The following is a 24,562-nucleotide window of genomic DNA, read 5'->3' on the forward strand; positions in this document are numbered from 1 at the left end:
TAAAGAAGAGTCCCTGGTATGAAGAACAGGGAAGAAGCAAGAGCCCTAGAATCAGGCAGACCTGAGTTTGTATTGGCTGTCACTTCCTGGTGAAGTGACTTGAGTAATGAACATCTCCGAGCCTTAGTACCATGAACCTCATAAGGCAGTTTCAGGATTAAATGAAGGAACATGTGCAAAGCAGCTAGCATAAGGTTGGGCACAGAGTAGGTGCTCAGCAGTAATGATGTCCTATCTGCACTGGGCAGTGAACAGAAACCCTGGGGATGCCCAGAAGCGGCGTGGCCAGGAGCTTCGGAAGCATGGATTTCTCATAGGGAAAAGGAGTTCTCTGCTCTAAACGTCCTACTCAAGTTAGAAACAAACTTCAAAATACAAAGCACAAAAGCTGAATTGTCATTATTCAGCTATTACAAGAGAATGCAGAGTTGCATAGGAAATTACTTGCAAAGCTCATAAGTGGTTCTGCCACTTATTAACAGTGTAAACCTAGGCAAGTTGTCCAATGTCTCTGAGTTTCAATTTCCTCATCCCCCCAAATGGGGATAATAATATCTACATCACAAGAGTTGTTGGGAAAATGAAAATGAGATGTGAGGTAATATGTATTGAGCATTTAAAATGAGCCAAGCACTGTTCTAAGAGATTTTGGCATGCTATCTTACTTGTATAATAAGTAAAAGAACTAAGTATACTGCCTGGAACGTGATAAGTACCTAATAAATGTAGGTATCAAAGAAATACTATGCTTCCAAGAGAAGGAAGGTATCTTATTATACAGATGGAAAGTACTAAGATGTAGTTGGGAGAAGAAAAGTACAGTAGTTGCCGGGTGTGGCAATCTCAAAACTTATGAACTATTTCAAATAAAATCACCCCAAAGGACAGATCCCAGTTGTTATTTTTATCTTTCATGTTTATGCCTTTCTGAATCTGAGAAGAAGCTGCCAGGATTCCAGTACATACCAAAAAGTGATGACAATATCCTGAAGTGTGTAAACTTTAGTTATGTTCACAGATATCTAAAAGAAATCAATGCTAGTTGATTAAGGGAGCATCAGGGTGTCTCTGTGACCGAAGCAGAGATGCCTTCACAGTGGCCACACCTACCTCAGTGATATTCTCAACAGTGGGGTAAATAATTCACTAGAGATGAGGCTTGGATTTCCCTCTTATTTTTCTCTTAGTGTTCTTGGCACAGTATGGATGTACCAACAGACAAGCCAGCATGTGAATATGCTCTGTCTGGATAAGGTATAGCCTTTCTACATTGTAGAGTCCTTCAGTTTCTAAAATCATGGAGCTTGTATTGTTAGAGTCAATGAAGTGACTAGAAGAATTTTTAAAAATAAGCCATCAGTCTGGACCTGTGTAGGTGAATGAAGGAGAAGCACCTTAAAGTCAGGAAAAAAAAGTATACTTAACATTTAGGATTATCAACCACTGCTGGTTTTCCATAATATATTTCATTCCTAATTTCATCTGAAAGGTATATGATTATTACTACCATTCAAAAAGTGGTACTTTATTAATAAGCTCTTGGCATGTCTTTGAGGTGGATTTCAGACTCAAAACAGACTCTTTACCACAATGCCAACTTGTTCACTCGGTATTGGTCAATAATATAGAAACATCATTCAAGAAACTTACTGAATTATAATTAGCTGAAACTCAGGAGTGAATCAAGGTTTTGTGGAGCCTGAACCTCATCTATTTTTGGAAACCCTAATAAAAACATGCAAAATTATGAATATAAAAAATGCTAGGTTCCCTTCCAAGGTCTTGAAACAGCCCTATGTAAGTGAAGAGCCCTGAAGCTTAAGCTTCATTCAATTCTTAAAAAATCCACCTCAAACTTCTTACAAACTTAATGCAGGGGAAAACATCGTTTTAACTTATAAACACTCCAGTAACATATCATATAGATGATAAAATGACTTAACTCCCAGGGTGGCATCTCCCCTTGGCAACTTGCCTTTGGAAAGAGATGCAATAAAGTTTATATATCACTATGGCAAATGTTTCCTGAAGCAAATTAGCTTTGTCTGTTAAAAATATTTGGCTCAAAACAAAGAAGGAGCTCAGCTACCAACACATACTTACTGTATTGTGACAATCTTTTGTAAGTAACTGTGAATTAGTTTTAGGAGCATGGCTCTATTCAAATCACATGATGTGAATATTAATTTATTTCTAATACCATCTAGCTCTGATTCTTTCATTACCTTTTCCTGTCATTTAAAATGAACCCAGAACTCAAGATAAACAAGTTGGTACCTCCTCCATTATGAATCTTTTCTAATCTACCACCAATTCCCCACTGTTACCCGCCATCATGATACCCTGCTGTATCTTGTTACTCTGCTCTTGTATGTTTTCCCACCAACATCCATCTTCATTCTTCCAGTACGAAAGTTTCTTGCGGACAAAGTCCTTGTCCTATTCTTCTTTGTACCCCCAGCACTTAGTATAGTGCTGGCACACAGTGGGCATGGCACTCAATGAACGTTTGTGAATGAATTCATTAATTTTTCAACTGTGATTCCACAATTCCCGCCTCCTCCACCATGTTGCCTTCATAACTATAGTGAAACTTGGATTCTTATAAGAGACTTTCAGTGTTATAAAATGTTTAATAAAGGTTGTGAGTTTAAGACATTGTTTTAACACTACTAAATAAAACCTCTTGGTGGAGGGATCTACTGAGCCTGCTCTCTAGTGCGCTGGCCAAAGGAAAACTAACCCTCAGTATTCTTTCCCCAAGTTAGGCATCAGCAAATTAATGTGGGAAGAGGGGAGGCCACTACAGATGGGCATCTGCAGGAAGTGTTAATCTAAACACCCTAAATACTTTCATCTGAAATGAAATGTGTAAAATTGGATTTCTGAACCACAAGACAGGTAAGGCAGTCTTCCAAAGATAGGTTTAGAGGATGATCTTCGCCTTGAGTCTAAAATTCGTTTTAGACCATTGAACATACCCAACTATTATTTGCTTGAGTCACAGAGAAATCACAGAATTTTTGAGCAGAAAGAGAATAAAACCCACACTTCTTATTGAGTAGGAGTCAGGAAAGAAGTTGGAATTAGGCAACAGCAATGTATTTCTTTATGAATATTTTTTCATACTATAGTTTAACATAAACATCTTTTTCCATAACTCAAAGGTTCTCATTGCCCACAGATAACTCACTTCTGAGGCATATATTTTTTGAAAAATAATGTTCTGGGTGACTGGGGAGAGAAGTGCCCTGTGGCAGGTTTTTAGGAATTCTTTCTGCTTTACCACTTAAAAGAGACTCAAGGTTGAGGAACCACCCACACCTTTTGCTCCCTGGAGAACTCTGTGCTAAACTGAGTTCTTTCAGTTCTCTGTGGCTCACATTTAAGCAGTTAGGAACACTGCACACAAGCAGGAATCGAAGTTAAATTCAAAAGTGGAATTTCAAGGACCATACACATATTGGAGCAGCACCATTGGGATTCCCACGACAATGCTACTTTGACCGTTATTTGCTTGGTGCCTTTTATTGCCCATGCCAAAGATCAGTACTGGGGGAAGCAGAGTAGGTCATATGGGTTAGACAAGTCTCTTAGCCAATTTGTACCTTAGTTTCCTCATTTGAAAAAAAATGAATGGATCTTAGAACATATTTTTCAGAGTTCATACTAGGCTTATACCCAGCTAACCAATCACTGTATGATGTTCTCACACACAGACACACATATATATTTACATGTATTCATTTTCTATTTCACTTACAACTTGTGTAAAAACTGCATTCCATGCCAGGCCTGAAATGTTCCAAAGCTCAGTTCTGTGAGTAAATTACACCCAAGATTTCTACAAAAAAAGACACAGCAAAAGAAGAAGATAAAAGGATATTTTTAGAATATTTATCCTTTGGTAGTGATTCTAATTTATATATGATGAAACAACTTCAATACCCCCTCTATACATTAAGAAATATCACTGTGGAAGATATTTGCTTATGATTTATACTTTCACTTTTATACATGTGGTATATTAGATACAAAACAGTTAAGTGCTCGAAAAAATGGCATAGATGATAGAGGCTCTGTTCATCCCTCTGGCGACCAAATCAAAGTTGTGACAGAAACAGGGAGCGGCAGCCAGGAAAAACTGCCTGGGATCTAGATGAACAAGCCATACAACTAGGGAGAAATTCAAGAAATCACCCTGCAATGGCAGAAGGTAGGACGGGGCAAGGACACGAGGGTGCCCAGTCTCCAGCGGCTGAGTGAGATGGAGGCTGCGACAGTGGCTGAAGCCTTTTAAAGAGGCCGTGTCCGCTAGCGGATTTTCATCCACAAGCATATTTTCACGGTGACAGACCTGCTCGCTCTGAGCACCAGTGCCGATTCGGCTGTGCGCAGGGGGCACCAGGGACATACAGGGAGACCTTGTCGGAGTGAGGGCTGGAAGTGAGACTCGCTCCATACAGAAGTGCCAGCGCTATCCATTGTTCCCTGTTGAGCCCTCCCCAGTCCCCGTGAGGGTACACTGCAATGTCATAGCCGAGATGTCATCAAACTAGATGACAGAGGTCGATCTGCCCAGAGGATTCCATGAAACCCCGCCTACCCCAACTCGTGGCTCTACCCAAGCCACATCTGGGTATATCCCCAGCGAGTCAAGGGCGCCTTGCTGAGCAGCGCCTAGACTCACACTGGAGCCAGCTGGCCTCGGTTTCTGGTGTGGCCTTTTGAGACAACTATAAGCACAGCATCTGTGGATTGCTTGCTGAATCTTAATGGGTGGCCCCGGAGGGGCAGAGACTTGGGCTAAATTTGGCCTGCAGCTGAACCCCTCTCAGGACTGTGCCACTGGACACCTACTACACAAAGCCACACTAATAAGACCAGGAGACTTAGGAGCTTTGCTTAGTACATAGAAACAGATATGAAAAGGCAGCCAAAATGCGAAGAAAAAGAAGCAGAAACCATATGAGAGAACGGAACAGAGATCCAGATATAATGGAGTCAAGTAATCTAACAGATACAGAGTTCAAAACACTGGTTATAAAGATGCTCAATGATCTTTTGGGAAGTGTAGAGAACTCCAACAAAGAAATAAAAAACATAAAAATGGAAATGGAAATTATAAAAGGGAACCAGTCTGAAATGGAGACTACATTATCTGAGATGAGAATTATATTAAATGGAATAAACACAGGAATAAACAAAGTGAATAAAGAAAAGGATCAAATACATTATCTAAATGACAGGAAAGCCAAAGACACTCAATCAGAATGGCAAGAAAAAGGATGCCAAGACTATAAAAATAATTTAAGGAGGATATGGGACACTATCAAGGGTCCAAATATCTGTGTGATCAATGTAACTGAAGAAAATCAAGATGTTGAACTGTTATTTGAAGAAATAATGATGGAAAACTTCCCTAACCTAGTGAAGGAAATGGACATAAAACCCCAGGAAGCTAAGAGAATTCCAGAAATCAGGGCCCACACCAAGATACATCATAATTAAAATCCCAAAGATTAAATACAAAGAAAGAATATTAAAAGAAGCAAGAGAAAAACAAATAATTATTTATAAGGAAACATCCATAAGACCGGCAGCTGATTTCTCAAAAGAAATTATGCAAGACAGAAGGGAAGGGCTTGGCAAAAAATATTCGACAGGATGAAGACTCAGGATCTACAACCAAGAATAATTTATTCAGCAAAGCTATCATTTAGAGTTGAAGGACAGATAAAGAGCTTCCCAGACAAAAATAAAAGGATAAGAAACCAAGACTCTTACATATGAAAAGGAAGAGATGGAAAAAGAAACTGCTTTGATGGACCTAGAAAGTATTTAAGTCAGACAGAGAAAGATAAACACTATATGATTTCACTTATATGTAGAATCTAAGGAATAAAAAGAACAAACTAATCAAAAACAGACGCACAAATATAGTGGACAATTTGCTGTTAGACAGAGGTGAGGGGGGTTTGGGAGCTACGAGAATGGGGCGAAAGGTTAAAAGAAGTACAAATTAGTAGCTGATTGATGGTCACTGGGATGGGGAGCATGGCATAGGGAATGCAGTTAGCATTAATATGTTGGCTAGGTGGAGGGTCAGGGAAGGGAGGGAGCAATTGGGGGGATCATTTTATCAACTATATATATGTCTAACCAATGTACTGTGTACTTGAAACTAATTAAAATAAACAAATTTAAAAAAACAGTTAAGTGCTCAGTAAATACTTGTATTAAGTGATCTTTATTTCTCTAGAACAGGTTTACACAACTTGAGCACTATTGACATTATAGGCTGGATAATTCTTTGTTATGGGGGATTGTCCTGTGCATTGTAGGATGTTGAGCAGCAACTCCAGCCTCTGCCCTCTAGGTGCCAGTAGAATATCTATAGTTCTGACGACCAAAAAGGTTTTCAGATTTTGCCAAATGTCACCTGGGTGCAAAACCACCCTGATTGAGAACCACTAACTGCTGCAGAATGATTCATTCTGATCTGTGAGATAATTCTCACTCTAATCTTTGCTAGAGACATAAAGGATTTGCTACATAATTTTAGTAGCTTTCTACTAATAAAATTTAAATATTTCAAAATGAATAACAAAAAGGTTTATAATTAACTTTTATAAAAGCTCCAAACATAATGAAGGTATATTTATAACTTACATAAACTGCAAAAAAGGTAATGGTTCAAATGTACGTCTTTCAATAGATTGTATTTTATTGCAGGATAAATCTCTAGAAAAGTAAAAGAAAAATATTACCTCAATTAGTTATTAGATATCTAATTAGTAGGAATAACTAGTAGAGGTTAGAATGATATTATTGAATAAATAGCTTTTGCCTAAACTCTAAACCTTAGGAATTGTTATTTAAATCTTCCAGAGCCCCTAAACCTCCTCTTACCTCTCTCAAGAGTTTCACCTTCATGATTTTCATAAATAAAATATACAACTATATAATTCTGATAGATTTTGAAGGTAATCTTTCCTGAGAGCAGAACTGATCAGATGACCTTTTATGGTCTCATCAAATTCTAGATTATAAGATCAAATTTTTTCTGTATATAATTATTGCTAAATAAATAGAACTGCTATGCAAGCATTTCCAACTTGACAATGAGGCCGGAGAGATTTTTGTTTTGTAATTTGTGAAGTTGGGACATTTCTGATATGCTTATTTAGTGTAAACATTTCTAAGTATACCGCTTAACCATTATTTTAAACAACTGTTTTTAATATCGGTATAAGAATTTCTGCATTGAAATCCTTAACAGCAGTCTGTTCTCTTGGTAACTTAATATGTTTTTAATAACATTGTTCACATAATTCATCTGCTTAAACATTTAATATTTAAATGTTAATCGAATTCAAATTATATTATCAAAAAATTCTGGGTTAATAGCATTCTTATTAATGTAAGTGTTCTGTATTTTCTTGCTCTGTAGGTGACAATGTGAGGTTAACTTGAATTCCTCTCATTTTGCTAAATCTACTTTTTAAAACCTTTTCTATAAAGGCTGGACAGTAAATATTTTAGGCTTTGCAGGCCTCATACAGTCGTTGTCGCATATTGTTCTTCGTTTGTTTCTTTTCTTTTTTCTTTTACAGACATTTAATAATGTAAAAGTCATTCCTAACTTAGTGGCTGTATAAAAACAGACCACAGACTGGATTTGATCCATGGGCCATAAACTAAATCTAAGCAGATGTTATATGAACACTTATAAACAAGGTTCATATCAGTGTCTATAATTATTCAGACCCCATTACCACTTCTCTTCCATGATCGAAGGGTTTTTCCTATCTATATCTTGTCTATACAATTAAAAAATTGAAAATGCATAGGAAATATTTAATGCTGGAGATAGGCTGAAGCCCTATATAGACTTACAGAATTGTAGAATTTTATTGCTGGAAGAAACTATAGAGGTTATCTAATTTGAATCCTTTATTTTATAGATAATATTACTAAAAACTCATAAATAAATATAATTAACTAACTTACAAATACTGGAGGGATAGTAGGCCTTCAAATGAATCCTTATGTAATTCACTCAAATGATTTTCACTGAGAATTCTGAAAAATGAAAAGGTTATTTCTGGATCAAAATGCAAAATAACTACAACTATTTACTACACAGAACTGTATGTGAGGGAAACCTGGGCAATGGTGCCACTGAAATATCCTAATTTTTATTTAATTTAGGGAAGGTGATCTATGCTGTTTTTATTCAAACCTTTCCTCTCATGTCCTTGTGTCTATTTCTCTTCATCACACACACATACCCTTCTTATCCCTACTTCCCACCAAATCGTATATTTAATGCCTCCTCTCTAGATCACAAAGTCTCTGATTGGTACTAACACTGGCAGAATTGCCATCTCCTCTTCTCTTTTCCCAAAACTTATTAGGAAAACCCATACATAACTCTATCAGGGCTGCAAGTAAAGTCATTCAATTTTTCCCCCCATTAAAAATTGTTTTTGAAAACTAAAATGTACATAAAACACACACGACATAAATGTTTAGTTTAATAATTGTTAGGCAGACACTCATATAACACCATTCATGTCAGAACACTGCCATTGTCCCAGAAGCCGCCAGGGCTCTGAGTCCCTTTCCAATCATAAGCTTTTCTCTGACTCCCGAGAGGTAATCACTATTCTGATTTTAATAATAATTCCCTTGCTTTTAAATGTAGTTTTACCTGTTATATGATAGCCATAAACAATAGTTTATTTCTGCCTTTTCTTGAAATTTATATAAATGGAATCATATTGTATATGTGTTATTTTCTATGTTGCTTCTTTCATTAAACATTATTTTATAAATTCATTAGATTGTTGCATGGAGCTGAGTTTGGTTCATTTCAATGCCTAGTGTTGCATGTCCAGCTACATGTGGCTACTGAGTACTTGAAAGAGACTCGTGCAACTGAGGAGCAAATAAGTTAAATTTTTAACTTAATTAATTTTAATTATCATAAAATTTAAATTTAAAAACTGGTACTCAATGTAATTATTAGAAAATGTTTAAATATGTTAGCAATAACTTGGATGTGTGATAATACTTTTTCAACTGTAAATTTTATAAAATCTAAATACAGATCAAGGATTTCTGATAAAAATTTAGCAATCAAATTGAGGTTTCAAAGACTTAGTAGGGAAAAAAAGAATGTAAATGCTCTTGTTAACAGATCTTATACTGATTACGTGTAGAAATGACAATACTTTAGATATTTTGGAGACAATATAAAAAAATGTAGAATATCTTAATGATGTATATAATGACTATATGTCGAAACAATAACATTTTGGATATAAGGGTTAAATAAAATATATTAACACTTATTTCACTGTTTGTTTTTACTTTTAAGTGGCTACCAGAAAATTTAAGATTACTTATGTGGCTCACATTGTTCCTAACGAATAATATTCTACTGTACGACTATACCACACTTTACTCATTCTACCATTGGTGGATACTAATATTTTTTCTAGTTTTTAGTTGTTACAAACAAGGCTGCTTTGAACATTCTTGTATCCTGATATACATTTGTCTGAGTTTCTCTAGGATATAATAGGGGTACAAAATTGTTTTCCTAAGAGGTTATGCTATTTCAAGTTGGCAGATTGAAACATGCCAGGTCTCTACCTTTCCAATCTCTACCAAAAGCCCTAAGAATAATAGAAAAGATATATTTTAAAAATCACATCCTTAGCAACAAACATGGGAACAGCTCCACAAATGCTCCCCCTACCAGAAATGCCCTGGAGCCACCTATAGGGTGAGCAGCCGGCACACTGCAGTGGGAGTGGCCAGCAGCACTTCAACCCCACACCTTTCCTTCTTGAGACCAGGCAGCAAAGGGTGTCTTCCTTCAGATAGAAGCAACTGGTATTAGAAAGTGGGCAGGGTATGCACTCCCTGACTAGCCACCAGAAGGCACCTCCACCTCTTCCTTATTCTCAGGGGAACCCATTGGGAATAACAAGCCATAGCAGATCATTTCACTTCTCCCCTAGAGCTGAAAAACAGAAGCAGTAGGATCTCAGTTACAAAGATAAACTGCTCTCGGGAATGACCAAATAACGTGAGAAAGCCAATTCCATTAAGGACAGAAAACAAAAACAAACACAAGAGCTTATAGCCAATGAATAGAGTTAATGGAAAAAGCACAAGAGGACTTCAGAATAGCACAATTAATATCCTCAGACAGATGTAAGCAGATGGTACATCCACTGAAAAGAATCAATTCAAGATTATCCAAATAAGTGTTATCATTAATAATAATAATAAAAAAACTCAGTAGATGAACAGCAGAAATGACAGTTGAAGAATAAATTATTAGAAAACTGAGAGATCCAGCCAAGATCCACAGACTAGCCTGACACTTGGGTCTGCCCAAAGAATATTAACGCCTTTGCTTTACCTAGTCTTGCAGTAAGACTAGGAACATACTTGGGTCAGGGGTGGGGGTGGGGAGAGTTTGCACCCATTTCTTATACCTGATGAGCAGGAAGGCACAAAGCCAGTGTCTCCAAGAGCGGAGTGAGGGAGTGGTTGAGAGCCAGTACAGAAGAAACTCTATAAGATGTCAAAGGTAAGTGTCTCTTGCTGTGAGAATCCCCATCCTTGCAGGTAATATTAAGTTGTACATCCTTCAGGAGACTTGGGGATCTGAGAACATGCTATGTTGCCTTGTGAAACTATTTCCATCAAGTTCTGCATTTAAAGCATTCTCCTTTCCCTCACAGTGTCTGTTGGCCACATATTTATATTAACTCCATCTCATAGCTTAATTCTTTACTCATAGCTTTTGACAAAATATTACTGCCTGGAAACTCTGAAACTGAAATCAAGGAGAGTTTTCAGTTATAAAGTGGTTCATATTATATAGAATATAGTTACACATATTTTAAAAAGACCATTAAAATAAAAACACAAAAACTTTAATTCCTACAAAGGACTCTTGGAATCTTGAGAATGCTTCAAAGACCCTGACCTCTATTTGAAATTCACCATGTTAAAAGATCAGCAGTGATGGTCAGAATATGTGTGAAGGCAGAATGGTCAACAGTGATGCTATGGTTGATTGTTTTCTCATTTCTGTTAGGTAATGGTTTCATATTTCCATGGAAATGATCCAAAAAGAAAAAAACAAACCAATATGTCCAATGATGTTTATAGTAATCCTTTTCATAACTACGAAAAGTTGGAAAAAACTCTGCTTCCCCATATCACCTAACAAAACTGTATGTGCATAATGTGTAGATGATATGCAGCAAGGACATAGGAAATAATGGCATATGAAAAAATTCAAGACAAAAATGAAAGTTGCATATACTAATTATAGTTTTAAAAAATATATAAAACTGACAAAGACAATAAGGACAGAGAAGAGATGGGGGATGATGCTCAGCTGTTTATGACAGTGCCTTCTCTGATTAGCTGATGCCCACATCAGGCTGTTTGGTCAGAGTTTGAATATCATGATTAAGACAGGGAGTAACTAATGAGCATGTGTGTATTTTAAATTAGTGGGGTTTCTTTTTGTGAAGTCGTTTGGATGACAGGATAGTAAAAAAAAATTTAAATAACAATAACAAATTCAACCTAGAAGGAAAGTTTAAACTAAAAATGAATCAGTAACCAAAAAATTACCCAAAAAAGGAGCTTCAAATAAGCAACTAATTGGTATAAAATACAATGATCTGTAGAACTCCAAATATTCATTTTGACTGAGGCAAAAATTTTGAAAGTATAGGGAATCAGATCTAAAATTTTGTCACACAATAAAAATATCAAAGCCAGGCATGAACATTTAAGAAATATCCACATTTAACTTCTGACCAGACCTTCTTTCACTAAGGCAATCTTCTAAATTTCATTATATTCACTCCTGATTCTATATTACTGAAAATTATTCTTCTCCCCACCTCTGTAACTTCTAAAAAACTGAGAGGGCTCTGGGTTTGTTTGTCTGTTTGTTTGTTTGTTTTAGGGGGAGGACTTAATTATATACATAATGCAAAAAATAGGCCATTCTAGAATTGATTCACTTTCCTTCCCCTGCTTTCTGTCTCTTCACAGCACTTACTAATCCTTGAAATTATAGCTAGCTATTTATTATAGTTAGCTATTTATTTTTATATTATATACTTGTAAACCCTTGAGAACTGGGGCATTTTGTTTGTTTTGCTCTTGAGCCTGTAACCCTGCATGTAAAACAGTTCCCGGCACAAAGCAGATGCTCCATAACTATTTGTTCAATGAATTCAGAAAGTGACAGGTATCAATTTTCAGATATTCTATTTTTATTTAAAACAAATCACTCATTTATTATCACTTGAGAATAAGTACAGCTTTACAGGAAAATAAATGTCTTTCTTCTTCCCCACATTGTGACTCTTAATTCTTTGAGATAAGAGCCCTTTGAGAATTTCATAAAAGCTATGGACCCTTTCCCTAGAAAACTACATTTTCTTCAATACATGCAAAAGTGTGCATGAAATTTCCATTTGTGGATTATCTCTTTAGGGCAGAGGTCTGTGAATAGGATTGAATTCAGGAGGCCAAACTTAGATGGGAAATAAAATTACATCTCTATTTTCACAAACTTCTAACTAAAATTAGCATTTTCTTCTGTTCTAAATGGAGGCAACAAATCTTAATAGATTAGCAGTATAGTAGTTAATTTGGTTACCAATAGAAATCACAGATATTTTCATACCACATATTTGTTGCAGATATCTCAAAATATTTATTCTCATCATTACTTGAAATTATAATAGTTATTAGGCTTACCATTATATCTTGTTACTTAATATGTTAAGAGATACAGATTTATTTATTACTATATCAATAATCTTTTAAAAACTATTTTGAAAACTGTATTTCAATATGTTTCCTTTGATTTCTTATACATTCTAACTTATTATACATTTAAAAACATAATCCCAAGAATGCAGGCTTCACAGATCACCAAAGAGACACATGGGGAAAAAAAGTTCAAGAAGTCCTGCCCAGGGGGACCACTGACTCCAAGTCAGGGACTTCTGCCTTACAAGGTATAAATCTCAAGCTGACTTAGAAATCTTCAAACCTTACCAGACTCACGTTACTGTGTATACACTCCCAAACACGTGCTTTAAAAAAATTACTGTTTAAATTTCAATTAAAAAATATGTACTATATATTACACAGCTCAAAATTCCAAGTAAAATACAATCCAAAGTTTTTTCTCCTACCCTTGACCCACCACCTCTATGCCCCAGAGGAAACTATTGTTATTTATTTTTGTGCCAAATAACATCATTTTTCTTACAAGTTTAGGAAATAAAGTCTCCAAGCAGATAGCATCATGGAAAATATAAATTATATATAGTTTTTTAAAAATTCATAAATTAAAAAAAATTGCCTGGTTCTAGCATTTTTTTTTCCATTACCAATAAGATATCAGACTAAAGAGGAGATCTATTTTAGGATGGTCATAATCCCTACTTTTAGATTACTATGACTATTGTCTTTATTATTAATTCAGATGTCATCAATGACTTGACTACTGAAGTTGAACTAATGATATGACATATAAACTGTCATGAAAAGTGCCAGTTAATTACTTTAAATTTTTTTTTCCCCAAATCACTATATGCCTAAACTGACTTTTTCTACAAATGAATATAAAAAGATAAACAACAGAAAAATGGGCAAAGGATAGGGCAAATTCAAAGAAGAGATACAAATGTTCAATAAACATATAAAGATATTTAAATTCACAAGTAATCAGAAAAATTCAAATTTAGATGGCATCTCTTTTATTCACCCATGAGATCAATCAAAAAATGGAGAATATCCAGTGATGGCAGGGCATAGGGAAATGAATGCTGTCACGGCCTACTGACCGGAGTGTGAGTTGGCACAACTTCTTTGAGGGCAATTAAAATTTTATATCTACATAGTCTTCATCTCAACAATTCCATTTCTAAACACCTGTCCTACAGAAATACCTGCCTGTGTTCACAAAGATGCATGCTTAAGAATGTTTGTTACGGCAATCCATGTAACAAGAAAACGACATAATCTAAACAGCCATGGATAAGGGAATTATTCAACTGTGATACATCCATACTACGGAATATTTACAGGAGTTTAAATTGGGGTAACTGTCTATGTACTGGGAAGGAGAGAAATTTAAGAAATATCAATAGTTGAAAGAATCAAGTTATAGGATGTTATCATTTATGTAAAAAAGAAATGAAAATCACACAACAAACCTATTTTGCTATCTGTAAATATGTATGCAGGCAAATACATGCAAAAAAGATTAGGAAGGATATATACTAGACTCAGAGTAGCAGTTACCCCAGGAGAGCAGGACTAGGGCACAAGGAGGGTTTTCACTATACCTGTTACCTCATTTTTATATATTGAGAATATAATCATGTATTATTTGTTATAATGGAAAATAAGTTTAAATTGACTCATATTTTAAATAAGGTCCTCCAAATTTAATTTTTAAAATAAACATAGAATTGCAATCCATAGAGGCTGATTTAGGATATGGATGGGGAAAGGCCTTTTCTCAGAGCGACCGACTTCAAAATCTTGGACCAAGAAGGATCTTACAATGCAGTTAGTTTTTTGAATTCATATTTGGAGAGAATATACTCACAGTTTCTCAGCCCAACGGTATGAGTTCCATATATTTTCATCAATGTAAGAAATAGAGTTTCCTTGGAAATTTCTGTGAAGAAACACAGTTCATATCCTTGAATAGGTAGGAAAAGAATGAACATCATAAGTAAAAGAATCATGGCAACCTTGCAGGGAATATTCAAATACAGAAAATACCAGCTTTCTAACTTCCACAGCTATCAGCTTCCCAATTTGCACAATTAATAAAGAAAGAATTGTGGGGCCACTGGCACAAACAATGAGGCATCTCCTCAGAACCTGAACTTCCTATCTGGGATAGGTAATGCCAGTTAATTACTTTGAATGTATTTTTTTCCAAAGTCACTTATGTGTCTAAAATGACTCCTTTGACACATCAGTGAGAAAATGATAAACAATTCAGCAGAAAATGGCAAAAAAAAAAATTATCATTATTAGCAGCAAATAAATATAAAGAATATAAATACCAAAGTTTTGGCTCAGTGCCCTCTATTGAAATCTCTCCATATGTCAGAAGGATAAGGGCAATTCAAAATGACAGGAACTAATATGGAAAGATCTCACAGATATATTGCATAGGGAAAAGCAGAAATTACTAAGCAAGGAGTAAAGTGCTACCTCATTATAGGAAAAAACGCCAAGGAGAGAGATTGGAAGGAAGGACACACACCAAAATGGTAACAGGAGTGATAGGAAGGATAGGGCAAATTCAAAGAAGAGATACAAATGTTCAATAAACATATAAAGATATTTAAATTCACAAGTAATCAGAAAAATTCAAATTTAGATGGCATCTCTTTTATTCACCCATGAGATCAATCAAAAAATGGAGAATATCCAGTGATGGCAGGGCATAGGGAAATGAATGCTGTCACGGCCTACTGACCGGAGTGTGAGTTGGCACAACTTCTTTGAGGGCAATTAAAATTTTATATCTACATAGTCTTCATCTCAACAATTCCATTTCTAAACACCTGTCCTACAGAAATACCTGCCTGTGTTCACAAAGATGCATGCTTAAGAATGTTTGTTACGGCAATCCATGTAACAAGAAAACGACATAATCTAAACATCCATGGATAAGGGAATTATTCAACTGTGATACATCCATACTACGGAATATTTACAGGAGTTTAAATTGGGGTAACTGTCTATGTACTGGGAAGGAGAGAAATTTAAGAAATATCAATAGTTGAAAGAATCAAGTTATAGGATGTTATCATTTATGTAAAAAAGAAATGAAAATCACACAACAAACCTATTTTGCTATCTGTAAATATGTATGCAGGCAAATACATGCAAAAAAGATTAGGAAGGATATATACTAGACTCAGAGTAGCAGTTACCCCAGGAGAGCAGGACTAGGGCACAAGGAGGGTTTTCACTATACCTGTTACCTCATTTTTATATATTGAGAATATAATCATGTATTATTTGTTATAATGGAAAATAAGTTTAAATTGACTCATATTTTAAATAAGGTCCTCCAAATTTAATTTTTAAAATAAACATAGAATTGCAATCCATAGAGGCTGATTTAGGATATGGATGGGGAAAGGCCTTTTCTCAGAGCGACCGACTTCAAAATCTTGGACCAAGAAGGATCTTACAATGCAGTTAGTTTTTTGAATTCATATTTGGAGAGATTATACTCACAGTTTCTCAGCCCAACGGTATGAGTTCCATATATTTTCATCAATGTAAGAAATAGAGTTTCCTTGGAAATTTCTGTGAAGAAACACAGTTCATATCCTTGAATAGGTAGGAAAAGAATGAACATCATAAGTAAAAGAATCATGGCAACCTTGCAGGGAATATTCAAATACAGAAAATACCAGCTTTCTAACTTCCACAGCTATCAGCTTCCCAATTTGCACAATTAATAAAGAAAGAATTGTGGGGCCACTGGCACAAACAATGAGGCATCTCCTCAGAACCTGAACTTCCTATCTGGGATAGGTAATGCCAGTTAATTACTTTGAATGTATTTTTTTCCAAAGTCACTTATGTGTCTAAAATGACTCCTTTGACACATCAGTGAGAAAATGATAAACAATTCAGCAGAAAATGGCAAAAAAAAAAATTATCATTATTAGCAAATAAATATAAAGAATATAAATACCAAAGTTTTGGCTCAGTGCCCTCTATTGAAATCTCTCCATATGTCAGAAGGATAAGGGCAATTCAAAATGACAGGAACTAATATGGAAAGATCTCACAGATATATTGCATAGGGAAAAGCACAAATTACTAAGCAAGGAGTAAAGTGCTACCTCATTATAGGAAAAAACGCCAAGGAGAGGGATTGGAAGGAAGGGCACACACCAAAATGGTAACAGGAGTGATAGGAAGAGTTAGGTGGGATTTTCGCGTTTTATCCTAATATAATACTTCTGTGATCTTTTTCCCAAAAAACACGGAGAATGTATCCATGAATAATATGTGTTTAAAAGAAGCTGTTAAATTCCTGAGATTTGCTTTCAACCACTAACTCTGTGGATGACTGCATCTTTACCAGTAGCTTTGTCCTCTTCCCTCAGCAATGACTTACTTATTCAGTTTTTCAGGAAGGTCAGAAAAAGTCAACCAGATACCTGTCTTGCCACTCTGGCTAGTGGGCATTTCCACTCAACCAGAAGCCTTCTGGCTGCTTTATGCTCACCAATAAAAGATGCCGAAAACTAAACTCACCTCCCTCAAACTGGCCCTCCTTCCCAACTGCTGTGTTTTCACCGGTTTACCACCATCATTCTCATCGCCTAGGACAGAGACTTTACAGGGTGGCATTTGATTTTTCTCTTTCCCGTATACCCTATCCCCCAACTCTTGTCAGTTACTAAATCCTGTCAGTGCTTCCTTCATAGTGTACTCAGGATCTTCTTCCTACTCCTATTACAACCACTCTAATTCAGTCCTTTTTCACTTTCCTTCTAGATTTTGCCAGAGCATTCTATTTGTTCTCCCCGAATCAAGTTTTCTTCTCTAGATCACTCTACATATGGAATCTACAATGATCCCCTTATTTTAATCATTTGTCTCTCCTGCTTGAAAACTTTCAGTAGCAGTCCTTATTTGACAGTGTAACTTTCAAACCCCTATAGCTGATAGCCAAGGTTTTTCATAATCATATCTTTCTTTGCTCCTTAACCCAATTCTTTACAGTCACACTGGTCTATTAAATCCTGATCATTCCTGCAGCCATGCCTTTGCCTAGACTGTTCTCACTATATTTTCTCTATTTAACAAGTCACAGCCACTCTTTAAGTACCAGCTAAAGTGCTAGCTAATCTTTGCGGCTTTCCCTGACGTCCACACCCCAGTGACTATAAATTCTGGTGAATTACAGCACCTATGGTCTGTATCTCTTTTAGTATTTAATTATATATCAGCTTCATTTTTATGCACATTCATTTTCTTCCCACCCATCATTGTTATGTTCTAGAGACAATGTCATACTTCTGTGGCTCCCATAGTTGGGCACATAATGGGTACTATATATAAAGCCAGGTTGCAAAGATGAGTTCTGGACGTAACCGAGGGATTGAATAATAATAATAGCTAACACAAATATACGTTAGGCACTTATCTAAATCTCACGATAATCCTATGAGATGATAACTATAGTAAATCCCAATTTTACAGATGAGGAAATTGAGTCACAAAGCTAATAAATGACGTACCTGGGTTCAAACCCAGTCAGTCTGGCTCTAGAATCTCTACGCTTAACCACTTTGTTGTTATCACCACCAGTGAGCTAAGGAGAATATGTTGCTGTAAGAGGATGGAGCAAAAGTGGAAGGAGAGTAGAGATTAAGGAATGAAATGATGGGGCTAAAAAATGGATAAGGAAAAATAAGGTCAATTACTAGTAAAAGGCTGGAGAAGGGGGAAACAATAGTAAGAATGAAGGTAAGGGATAGTTGACAAACAAAAGGTAAAAATAGAAAGTCAGTCAACATGGGTTAGGAAGATGAGGAAGGCTCAGGAAGACCTTGAGAGAAAAGGCTGCCGTGTCAGGCAGGATGCAGAGAACAAATAAGGAAAGCAATTCTTACAAGATGGTGAAGGTGCCGTTGTAGATGTTGGACTCTGGCACAGGCACTCTGCGGAGCCTCTGCTTTGGGCTTAGACCAATACACGACAGCGTCTCATCTTTGCACGCACAGAGCTTACATACGTCGATGTTTATGGTGGCATTCTGTTCAGTCGTTGGAAGAACTGTCTCAGATGACTCTGGTTGCTGAGTTATGGTAACTTTTGGGTTCACAGTTGCAAGTCCGACTTCAGTCACGTTTGGAAGCTGACTCTGAACCTGCTTTGTATGTGGAACTGTCACCTCAGGGTACTCTGGAGGAGCTGTAGTATTCGTCAGGGCTGTAGAATGTTTAGCCTCTGTGGTAGGTTCTGGAGTTATGGTAAGCTCCAGGTTCACGTGATGAACTGTAACAGTGGGTGACTTTAGATCTTGACCTTGATCCTTACTTGAAGTTGGAACAGTCACTTCTTGAGGAAATGGATATTGAACTGCACCCCCACTAGTTGTCCCTGGAGGCTGAACTGGGGTCTTTAGCATGGTTGGAGAAGTTTCAGCCTCCACATTAGATCCTGAAGTTACAGTAATATCCAGGTCCATAGGTTGAACTGTAAATTCAGTCAGGTTTGGATGCTGACTCTGAACATTCTCTGCATGTAGAAGTGTCACATCAGGCTGTTCTGGAGAGGGAGCTGTAGTCTGCTGTACAGTTGTAGAATGTTTAGCCTCTGTAGGTTCTGAAGTTATGGAAACCCCCAGGTCTAGGGGATAAACTGTGACTCTGGGTGATGTTGGAGGCTGAGCTTGACTCTGACCTGGAGCTGGAACTGTCACCTCCTGATACAATCGAGGTTGAACTACAACCTCATTAGGTGGCTCTGGAGGTTGAACTGGGGTTTCTTGAATGATTGGAGAAGGTTCAACCTCGATACTGGATTCTGGAGTTATGGTAAATTCCGTGTCCAAAGGTTGAGCTGTGAATTCAGCCAGGCTTGGATGCTGACTCTGAACCTGCTCTAGATGTGGAAGTGTCACCTCAGGGTACTCTGGAGGAGCTGCAGTCTGCTGCAAGGCTGTAGAATGTTTGACCTCCGTAGTAGGTTCTGGAGTGAAGGTAACACCCAGGTCCAAAGGTTCGACTGTGACATTCGGTGACAGTGGATGCTGAACTTGATCCTGACCTGGAGGTGGAACTGTCAACTCCTGATACAATTGAGGTTGAACTATAACCTCATTAGGTGGCTCTGGAGGCTGAATTGGGGTTTCTTGAATGATTGGAGAAGGTTCAGCCTCGATACTGGATTCTGGAGTTATGATAAGTCCCATGTCCAAAGGTTGAACTGTGGCTTCTGTTAGGTTTGGATGCTGACTCTGAACCTGCTCTGGATGTGGAAGTGTCACCTCAGGGTACTCTGGAGGAACTGTAGAACGTTCAATTTCTGTAATAGGTTCTGGAGTTAAGGTAAGGCCCAGTTCCAAAGGTTCAACTGTGACATCTGGTGATGGTAGATACTGACGTGGTATTGGAACTGTCACTTCTTGATGCAGTGGAGGTTGAACTACATCTTCCTTAGGTGGTTCTGGAGGCTGAGTTGGGTTCTCCTGCATAGTTGGTGGTATTGGAACTGTCACTTCCTGATGCAGTGGAGGTTGAACTACATCTTCCTTAGGTGGTTCTGGAGGCTGAGTTGGGTTCTCCTGCATAGTTGGAGAAGGTTCAACCTCAATATTAGATTCTGGAGTTATGGTAAGTTCTAGGTCCAAAGGTTGAACTGTGACTTCAGACAAGGTTGGATGCTGAACCTGAACCTGCTCTGACCGTGAAAGCATCACCTCAGGGTACTGTGGAAAAGTTGTAATCTGCTGCAGGGCTGTAGAATATTCAGCCTCCACAGGAGGTTCTGGAGTTACGGTAAATTCCAGGTCCAGAGGTTGAACTGTGACATTAGGTGACGATAGTTGCTGAGCTTGATCCTGACCTGGTGCTGGAACTGTCACCTGATACAATCGAGGTTGAAATACAACCTCATTAGGTGGCTCTGGAGGCTGAACTACGACCTCCTTAGCTGGCTCTGGAGGCTGAACTACGACCTCATTAGGTGGCTCTGGAGGCTGAACTACGACCTCCTTAGGTGGCTCTGGAGGCTGAACTACGACCTCATTAGGTGGCTCTGGAGGCTGAACTACGACCTCCTTAGGTGGCTCTGGAGGCTGAACTACGACCTCATTAGGTGGCTCTGGAGGCTGAACTACGACCTCATTAGGTGGCTCTGGAGGCTGAACTACGACCTCATTAGGTGGCTCTGGAGGCTGAACTACGACCTCATTAGGTGGCTCTGGAGGCTGAACTACGACCTCATTAGGTGGCTCTGGAGGCTGAACTACGACCTCATTAGGTGGCTCTGGAGGCTGAACTACGACCTCATTAGGTGGCTCTGGAGGCTGAACTACGACCTCATTAGGTGGCTCTGGAGGCTGAACTACGACCTCATTAGGTGGCTCTGGAGGCTGAACTACGACCTCATTAGGTGGCTCTGGAGGCTGAACTACGACCTCATTAGGTGGCTCTGGAGGCTGAACTACGACCTCATTAGGTGGCTCTGGAGGCTGAACTACGACCTCATTAGGTGGCTCTGGAGGCTGAACTACGACCTCATTAGGTGGCTCTGGAGGCTGAACTACGACCTCATTAGGTGGCTCTGGAGGCTGAACTACGACCTCATTAGGTGGCTCTGGAGGCTGAACTACGACCTCATTAGGTGGCTCTGGAGGCTGAACTACGACCTCATTAGCTGGCTCTGGAGGCTGAACTACGACCTCATTAGGTGGCTCTGGAGGCTGAACTACGACCTCCATAGCTGGCTCTGGAGGCTTAGCTGGGGTCTTCAGCACAGTTGGAGAAAGTTCAACCTCTGTAATCAGTCCTGGAGTTATGGCAAGCTCCAGGTCCAAAGGTTGAATTGTGACTTCAGTCAGCTTTGAATGCTTAGCTTGAACCTGCTCTGGATGTGGAAGTGTCACTTTAGGGTGCTTTGGAGGAGCTGTAGTCTTCTGCAGGGCTGTAGAGTGTTCAATCTCTGCAGCAGGTTCCGGAGTTATGCTAAGTCCCAAGTCGAAAGGTTGAACTGTGAAACTGGGAAAGTTTGAATGCTGAGCTTGATCCTGTCCTGGAGCTGAAACTTCCACCTCATTATGGACTGGAATTTGTACTACATCCTCCTTAGGGGTCTCTGGAGACTGATGTGGGGCCTGCTGCAGTGATGGAGATGGTTCCATCTTCTCAGGAGGCTCTGATGGCTGAGTCTGGACCACCTGTTGAGTTAGAGACGGTTCCATCTCCTTAAGGGATTTTAAAGGCAGAGCTGGGGCTTCCTGCAGGACTGAAGATGATTCTGTCTTCTCAGAGGGCTGTGGAAGAGCCTCTTCCTGAGTTGGAAGTTTGATCTCTTCAGTGGGCTTTGGAGGATAAGCTGAGACCTGTTCAGTTGAAGATGATTCAATCTCCTTAGGGGGCTCTGATGGCTCGGCCAGGGCCTCCTGTTGGAATGAAGAAAGTTTCATCTCTTTAGGAAGATCTGGAGTCCGAGCTATGGCCTCTTGTTGACCTGGAAAAGATCCAACCTTTTTAGAGAACTCCGAAGACTGGAAAAGGGACTTGGACTGGGTTGGAGAAACTTCAACCTGATTAAAGAGAACTGGAGATTGAGCAGGGGTCTCCTGCTGTACTGGAGAATGTTCAACTACCTTAGTGGTCTCTGGAGTTATGGAAACCCCCAGATCCAGGGATTTAACTGTGATATTAGGCAACACTGTATGCTGAGTTTTACCCGAACCTAGAGGTGAAGATGTCACCTCATGATGTACTGAAGGTTGAGTCACAACATCCGTAGAGGATTGTGGAGGCTGAGTTGAGTTCTCCTGCTGGACTGGACAAGGCTCAGTTTTTTCAGAAAGATTTTCAGGCTGATTTGGGACTCCTTGCTGGATTGGACAAGGTTTACCATTTTTAACAGGGGTTGGATGCTGATCTGGAACCTCTTGCTGGGAGGACAAAGTTTTCAACTGCTCAGGGGCCAGTGTAGACTGTGTTGAGGATTCTTGTCGGGGTGAAGAAGTTCCAACCACATTAGTGACCTGTGGAGTTACGGTAACCACCACATCCACAGGTTGAACAGTGATATTGGACAACTTCGGAAGCTGAGCTTGAGTCTGACCTAAAGAAACAACTGTTGTATGATGCACTGGAGAGTGAACTACATCTTCCTTAGAGAGCTCTGGAGACTGAGTTGGGGCCTCCTGTTGGGTTGGAGAAGGTTCAACGTCTTCAGTCTCTTCAAAGGGCTCTGGATACTGAGTTGGGGCTGCAGAAGTTTCGCCCTCCTCTGGGGCCTGAGGGTGCTGAGCTGGAGATTCCTGTTGGGTTGTAGAAGGTTCACCCTCCTCAGAGGTCTGTGGAAGCTGACCTGAGGCCCTCTGCTGGGTTGCATTAAGGGGCACTGAAGGCTGAGCTTCAGCCTCATGCTGAACAGAAGGTCCCACTGCTGTAGTGGTTTCTGCTGTTATGGTAAGCTGCATATCTGCAGGTTTGATAGTAACATTGGGCAGGTTTGAATGCTGAGCATGATGGTGACATGGAGTTGAAACTTTCACCTCATGATGTTCTGGAGGTTGAGTTGGTTGTTCCTGCTGGTTTGGAGATTGTTTCACCTCCCCAGGAGAAGGCTCTGGAGGCGGAGCTGGTTGCTCCTGCAGAATTGCAGAAGGTTCTGCCTCCTCTGGAGACTGAGCTGGGGTCTCCTGCTGGGTTAGAGAAGATTCTGCCTCCTTAGGGGGCTCTGGAGGCTGAGCTGAGGATTCCCCTTGGGTTTGAGAAGGTATAGCACCAAAAGGCTCTGGAAGCTGAGGCGGGACCTCCTGCTGGGTTGAAGATTCAATATCCTTAGTAGGCTCTAAAGTTACAGTAAGTTCTATAACCTTGGGTTTAAGTGTAACTTTGGGCAAGCTTGATTTATAAGCTTGAAACTGATCTCCAATTCCTCTTATTCCATCACTCATTGGAATGGTAAAGACTGCAGGTGTGACCTCTTCATGGGGTTGTGCATACTGATCTGAGGCCTCTTGCTGGAGCGGGAAGGATTCAACCTCCTCAGGGGGCTCTGGCAATGGCTCAGCCTCCTCCTGGACTGGAGAAGGTTCGACCTCCTCAGGGTGCTCTAGAGGCTGAGCCATTGCCTCCTCCTGGACTGGAGAAGGTTCAGCCTCCTCAGGGTGCTCTAGGGGCTGAGCCAGGGGCTCCTCCTGGACTGGAGAAAGTTCAGCCTCCTCAGGGTGCTCTAGAGGCTGAGCCAGGGGCTCCTCCTGGACTGGAGAAGGTTCAGCCTCCTCAGGATGCTCTGGAGGCTGAGCCATTGCCTCCTCCTGGCCTGGAGAAGGTTCAGCCTCTTCAGGGCGCTCTGGGGGCTGAGCCGGGGGCTCTTTCTGGACTGGAGAAGGCTCAGCCTCCTCAGGGCTCTCTGGGGGCTGAGCCAGGGGTTCCTTCTGGACTGGAGCAGGTTCAACCTCCTCAGCGCGTGTTGGAGTTACAGTAAGCTGCAGATTAACAGTGACACCATGCAAACGTAACTGCTGCGCTTCAACCCGACTTGGAGATGCAACATTTCCCTCCTCTGAGGCTGGAGAAGTTTCCACTTCCTCAGGGGCCTCTGCACGCCGAGCTGGGGGTTCCTGCTGGACTGAAGAATGTTCAACCTCTTCAAAGGTATCCAAAGGCCCAGGTGGGGATTTTTCCCGCTCTGAAGGCAGTTCCAATTCCCGAGAAGACTCTGGAGGTTGAGATGGAGCCTC

General features: G+C 39.3%; 1 protein-coding gene across 1 annotated transcript in view; it reads right to left on the minus strand.

Annotated features, from left to right (window-relative positions):
- LOC102886397 (leucine-rich repeat-containing protein 37A) overlaps positions 1-24,562 on the minus strand; it is a 50,725-nt gene that overhangs the window by 25,130 nt on the left and 1,033 nt on the right. The window contains exons 2-8 of the mRNA XM_025045613.1: positions 19,610-24,540; positions 19,231-19,417; positions 18,741-19,113; positions 16,342-16,413; positions 8,014-8,085; positions 6,673-6,744; positions 3,764-3,844 (exon numbers count right to left, since the gene is read on the minus strand). Coding sequence (XP_024901381.1) covers positions 3,764-3,844; positions 6,673-6,744; positions 8,014-8,085; positions 16,342-16,413; positions 18,741-19,113; positions 19,231-19,417; positions 19,610-24,540 — 5,788 coding nt within the window. The remainder of the gene's footprint in view (positions 1-3,763; positions 3,845-6,672; positions 6,745-8,013; positions 8,086-16,341; positions 16,414-18,740; positions 19,114-19,230; positions 19,418-19,609; positions 24,541-24,562) is intronic.

This window comes from Pteropus alecto, unplaced genomic scaffold, assembly GCF_000325575.1.
Source record: "Pteropus alecto unplaced genomic scaffold, ASM32557v1 scaffold313, whole genome shotgun sequence".
Lineage (NCBI taxonomy): Eukaryota > Metazoa > Chordata > Mammalia > Chiroptera > Pteropodidae > Pteropus > Pteropus alecto.